General features: G+C 53.2%; 1 protein-coding gene across 2 annotated transcripts; it reads right to left on the bottom strand.

Annotated features, from left to right (window-relative positions):
* Positions 1-628: 628 nt before the first annotated feature.
* On the bottom strand, positions 629-2,835 carry Pnma8b (PNMA family member 8B). 2 transcript variants are annotated; one of them, XM_038340586.1, is made up of 2 exons: positions 1,945-2,835; positions 629-1,890 (listed from the first exon to the last, which is right to left on the bottom strand). In XM_038340586.1, exons 1-2 carry the CDS (start codon positions 2,833-2,835, stop codon positions 862-864), a joined length of 1,920 nt encoding a protein of 639 aa, XP_038196514.1. In that variant the 3' UTR covers positions 629-861. The 2 variants fall into 2 exon arrangements, with proteins under 2 accessions (XP_038196514.1, XP_038196513.1); XM_038340585.1 differs by having other exon boundaries at positions 629-2,835.
* Positions 2,836-6,000: the final 3,165 nt, after the last annotated feature.

Raw genomic sequence — 6,000 nt, 5'->3', positions numbered from 1 at the left:
GTGGGAGGGGCAGGGCTTGCCCAGAGAAGCCAGAAATCTGGATTTCCTGTGAGTTTTTCAAAATCAGAACACATTGGCAGAGTGTTACCAGTTCAACCTTTAGACCATGACTGGTGGGGGAGGCTCCGTTAGCTTCCACCTGCAGAGCCTCAGATGGGTGGGCTAATACCGCCACCTCTCCTTCTCCTCCTCTCCCTCCCCTCTCTTCCTTTCCTCATCCCCCACCAGCCTTCCTCTCCTTCCTTCCATTTCTATTCCTCCTCCTCCCAGCCCCCACAGACTTACACTTCTGGAGTACCTTCCCTTCAACACACACACACACACACACACACACACACACACACACACACGGCCCTTAACCCTTCCAAACTCAGCTAATGCCTATAGTGCCCAACGCTCTCTTGTTTCACCACCACCCGCCCCCCCCCTGCCCTGTCAGGCCAGAGGTGGTTCCCAGTCGATCCCAGCTGTTTAGCCAGAAGCAGGTTCCTGGAAGAACGGGCAGGTAGGGGTGCCCGGCACCCACACACACTCACGCTGGGGTTTCAGATGTAGAGCAGAGCCCCTCCAGAGCCCTCCAGGACCGCATCTCCTCTGCACCCACTGGCCACTGCATCCAAGTGTCTTGTTTCTTTTTTCTTTGTCGTATCAAGGCTTTGGCCATCACGATCGCTCACGCCATCTGTTCATGGAACTAAGAGGGAAGGCTGGGCACCGGTCATAGCCAGCCAGGGACGCAGCAGAACACAAAGCAAATGCACGCGGTTAAGCGAGAGGGGACGCAGGGAAGAGAGAGAATAGTAGGAGGGAAAAGGGGTCCACACACAAGAGACAGGGCTCGTCGTAGTGGCATCTGTGGCACTAACGGCATTTGGGCGCCCGCCTTGGGCCCCGACGAGCTTTCTTCCCGCGGGTAGACTTGGGAACAGCAGCTGGCTGTCCCTTGGCTTCACCAGCCCTGGCACGGGCCCCGGCGCCTGCAGACCCCTTCTTCTTCTTGTTCCCGGCGTGGTCTTCTGGTGCAGCCCCGCTCCCGGCTTTCTTCTCTGGAGTGACGCCCCGGCCACGACCTCGGCCACCCCTGCGGGTTTTGCGTGCCCTGGATGCGGTGGAGACCGCGGTGGCACCGGCAGGAGCCAGGCTTTTGGAGCCGGTACGCGCTCTCTTGGCGCGAGGCTTCTTGGACACGCTGTCTCCAGGTTCTGACTCTTCAGAACTGTCAGTGTCGTCGGAATCTCCCTCCGATTCTGTGTCTGAATCCTCGTCCGAATCCTCGTTGGATTCTAGAGTCTCCTGGGAGGCCAGGAAAGCCAGGACATCGGATAAGCAACTTTGGCTGTGATCACACTTCCTGCCACCACTGCCACCATTGCCCCACCTGCCGGCTTCTTCCTCTTTCACAGATTCCACCATATCCTGCGCAGCCAGGAGTGCCACCAGCTCCAAGAGGCCACCCTGGTGGCCCTCAGCGGTCCAGCCTCTGAGGAGACCAAGACCAGACTTCTTTCCCTTGGGGCAGTTCTCTGCTTCGGCCAAGGTAGAAATACATTCCAGAAGATTCCCATCTTCCTCCGCCTTCCTCAGGACCATGGCGTCCACCTGGCGGCCTGCTTCCTCTACCTTCACTCTGGGCCCGGAGGTGTCCTTGGACATGACGGACAGTACTTGAGGAAGGACATCTTTTTTGTCTTTTTTATCGCCCCAGCCTAGGGTCTCGATCACAGAAGCGATTTTTAGCATTTCCTCTCTGGCAGAGGGGTCAGCGGGGTCAGTATAAGCCACGATAGCCACAAACTCGGGGTGGTCCACCCCTTCTTTTCCTCGCTCTCCATTTTCCAGGGACTCGCTGTCGGAATCATCATCATCATCATCGTCATCATCATCAGCTTCCTCATCTTCTTCCTCTTCATCTTCATCCTCCCCCTCGCTATCTACATCCACGACCGGGGTATCTCTTACAGCCAGGAGCGCAACTAAATCAGGGACTCCACTCTTTTCATCTTTGATGTTTAGGCAGATGGACTCTGTCCCAGGAAGGTCTTTCTCGATCGCTTCCTTCTTAGCTTTGTCGGTGACAGTGACAAGTGCCAAAAACTCTCGGGGGCCATCTCCTTCGTCCTGGTCTCCCCGGAAGGCCCACTTCTTGGTGAGTTCTTTGGCGGCTGCTTGGAGCGTGGCATACAGGGCCCTCTGGTCCTCGTCTATGCTCAGGTCCTCTGCATAGATCTCCTCTATGACAATGCCCAGGCTGTCATCAGATGAGTCTTCGGACTCACTCCTGGCTCGGCGCCCTCCCCGGCCCCTCTTCTTGCCCTTCTGAGCCGTAAACGTGTGGGTTCTAGATCTGCGCTTGCCTCCCCGACGGCCCCGACGGCCGTTCCTGGCTGCCCCTTCGGAGGAGGCAGCCTTCTTGGCCTCCTTCCCCAACCCCTTGGCCTGGGCTTGGGCCTCCAATACCAGAGGGATAGCTATTTCTCTGAAGTCATCCATGGGCCGTTCATCGAGCAACAGGCGCCTCATCTGCCTAAGGACCCGCGCATCTTGCCCGCGGTCCTTACTCAGGATCTTCCAGATACCATTATCTCCCCGGATGTGGATGGGGATGGCAGAGTGATCGATATCTGCCCCAAACTCCACCAAGGCGGCCTGAGCCTTTTCCTTGGTCACTGCTCTCACAGTCCGAAGCCTGTAGTTGCCCAGGGGTTGCAAGTTCGGCCTCAGAGTGGCTTCGATGTCCGCCTGCTGCAGGCGCTCAGGGATGCCGGTGATCAGCAGGGCCCTGTGAACCTCCACTTCCAGCTCCTTGCACCAATCTTGCAGAAGATTCATGGTCATGGCGCTGCCCAGTAGAGAGGCTAATTTGGGGGCGGGAGGGAGCCCGGGGAAGGGGTGGACTGTAGAACACAGGCTTGGTCAATCTTACTCTGAAAGGGCCACCCGCGGGGTTAGAGTTCAGGCTCGGGTTTTGGGGCTCCGGGCTCTAGCTACCTGCCGGCTAGCGGAACGCAATGATCTTCCCCGGGGCAATCCGAGGGTCCGCAGGGGACTTACGTGTCCGATCTCCCGATCTCCCGGCTGGCCCAAGCTGTTCCTCCCTTCCCTTTGTCCCTGACAGCCTGGGTGACGGGCCACCGCTGGTGGGATGCAGGAGGGTGACCTGGTGGGCGTTGGGGTGGGAGCGGCAGCTCGCCTGAGCTCCCGCGAAGTCTGGAGCGAAGCGCGCACCCTGGTCTAGACGCTCAGCGGGGCCGCTGCAGTAAGGCAGCCTCAGACTGCGCCTGCGCGGATTCAGTCCCCCTCCCCGCCCCCTCCTGCTAGTCACCGTCTCCATAGTAACACTGCAGGCAGCCGCTGGGGTCTCTGCTGTTGTGATCGCAGCATCTGCTCTTAAAGGGCCAGGTGGGAAGGAGTGCTTCAGGACCGAAGCGAAGAACAAGGACAAAGTCACTGGCGCCTACTCACCACTGAAGGGGATCAGTTTCCCTGCAGGGGATAGAGACCGCCTTTGAAAACGTAGATGCTTCCACGAGGGGTGTTTACTTTGGTTTTGTTTTTTGAGACAAGGTCTCCTGTAGACCAGGGTAGCCTTGAACTTGTCAAGTAGCTGTGGATGACCTTGAACTTCAAATTCTCCTGCTTCTGCCCTATCAACAAGTACTGAGATTACTGGCCTGTGTGACTTTTTACCTGCGTTATTTTTTAATGCTTTTCTGGTGGGTTGAGGCCAGGGTTTTCATGCATTCTGCGCAGGCACTCTACCAACTGAACGACGTCCCTACTCCCGCGGGACAAATGCAGCTCTGCTTATAAAGTCCCAAACCAAATTGTTCTTTGGAGATGTCACCTCACACAAGCTCAATCTTTTTTGTTATGGTACAGATGTCTCAATACCAACCAGGGATGCCAAGGTTAGCTGTCCTTTATGAGCTGAGGGTCATCATTTAGGGTGTCTGATACTCAGTAAGTGTGTACCAGATTTAGCGAGGGAGACCACATTTCACTTATGAATGTTCCTATATTCTGTTTTGAAACAGGATCTCACTTTGTAGCCCAGGTTAGCCTCAAATTCACAGAACTCTGTCTGCCTCTGCTAGGATTAAAATTGTATGCCAACACACCTAGATCCTTTTTTAAAAATTTTATTTATTTATTTATTTATTTATTTATTTATTTATTTATTTATTATGTATACGATATTCTGTCTGTGTGTATGTCTGCAGGTCAGAAGAGGGCACCAGACCTCATCTCAGATGGTTGTGAGCCACCATGTGGTTGCTGGGAATTGAAATCAGGCCCTTTGGAAGAGCAGGCAATGCTCTTAACCACTGAGCCATCTCTCCAGCCCCTAGATCCTTTTTTATTTTGTGTTTTGTTTTGTTTTGAGACAGGGTATCACTATGTAGCCCAGGCTAGCCTCAAACTCCTGTCAACACTCCTATCTCAGTCTCTCAAATGCTGGGATCATAGGTGTGAAGTACTGTACTCAGAACTTCCAAAGTCTTTATTCTTAAATCTTTGCTGTATTTATAGTTTGTGTGTGTGTGTGTGTGTGTGTGTGTGTGTGTGTGCGAGATATGCATGTATGTGCCACAGCACATGTATGGAGGTCAGAGGACAACTTGCAGGAGGTCAGCTCCCTCCTCCTCCTATGTGGGACCAGGAATTGAACTCTGGGAGACCCACTGATCCAACCCCAGGGCCCAGCCTCCTGTACTCTACTACGTAGTGTCTAGTAGACTAGCTGTTGGATTTACACCCTATCCCTATCGCTTCCCAGCTGCCACTTTAAGAATCTTCTAGAACTTCTCCAGGCCTGTTTGCTCCTCTGTGAAATGGTGGCAGCATTTTTCCTCCTTCTAAGGGTTCTCCTAGGGACCCTAACCCAGGAGAGGGCAGGGGGAGGGGCTGGCTGTGTGTGTTGTTTACCGAGGCTTGCCATTACAGAAGCATTTGTTAAGTAATAAAGAAATAAACAGAACAAAACCCCCTCAGGTTCCCACCCTCCTCTGGCTTTTGTTATTTGTTTTCTTCTGCAGAAAGAAGGTGGATGGCACAGTTCCCATGGCAACCGGGTGCTGTGCAAACCCGCTCACCTACTCTCTGTTTCCCCTGCTTTTCTTCCATCTTCCTGATCCTAAAATGGATGTCCTCAGACAGAAATGCGATGACAGCCTCAAATGCAAAATACCTGCGTGATGACATTTCACAGTAGCCCTCGTCAGGAAATGAATTCCTGACGAGCAGAAGGGAATTTTACGAATAGATTAGATCCACCCCTGAGAGACACACGGTTATTTGACTTGGGTTCCAAAAAATTTTTATTTATTCACTGTGTGTGTGAGTGTGTGTGTGTGTGTGTGTGTGTGTGTGTGCAAATACCTACGTGCCTTGGCAAGTGTGTGAAGCTGAAAAGACACCTGGGGCACTTCGACCACTTTTGTGGGACAAGGGTTAAACTCAGGTCTTCAGGCTTGGTAGCAAGCACCTTTACCCACTGAGCCATCTTGCTGTCCCTACACTGAGTTTTGTTCATTTGTTTTGAAACAGGCTTTCGCTCTGTAGCCCAGGCTGTTCTTGAACTTTCAGCAATCCTCCTGCTTCAGCCAACCGCTGCTGGGATTGTATGAAGTGGCCCCCAACACCTGGCTGTAGACTGTGTTATCGTGTGCATGTGTTGTTACACAATGCGACGAAAGGGCCATTGTACATTCTCTTGTTCATAACGAGTCTCTTTGGAACAGGCAAGGTTCAGCAGCCACAGATGGCTTCCAGGAATTCATTCTTAGGAACTCATTAGAGATGTGTGCGTGTGAACATAGGCACTGGAGTGATTTGCACCCACAGGGACAAGATATGAATCCTCAGTTGGTGCTTTTTCCTATCTGCCGAGGATGGCTGTGGGTACAGCTCACGTGAAAATGAACGCCATACAGCGGATACACTCTCCCAGCTCTATATGGATTCACAGCAGGAGAGACGGCCGAGCAGATAAAGGACCCC

The sequence above is a fragment of the Arvicola amphibius genome, chromosome 8 (genome assembly GCF_903992535.2).
Source record: "Arvicola amphibius chromosome 8, mArvAmp1.2, whole genome shotgun sequence".
In the NCBI taxonomy this organism is placed as follows: Eukaryota; Metazoa; Chordata; class Mammalia; order Rodentia; family Cricetidae; genus Arvicola; species Arvicola amphibius.
The sequence above is the reverse complement of the archived record's forward strand: the minus strand, read 5'-3'. Positions and strand labels throughout refer to the sequence as shown.

Coding starts and splice junctions, on each gene's coding strand:
- Pnma8b (XM_038340585.1), bottom strand. CDS start 2,835: ATGACCATGAATCTTCTGCAAGATTGGTGCAAGGAGCTGGAAGTGGAG.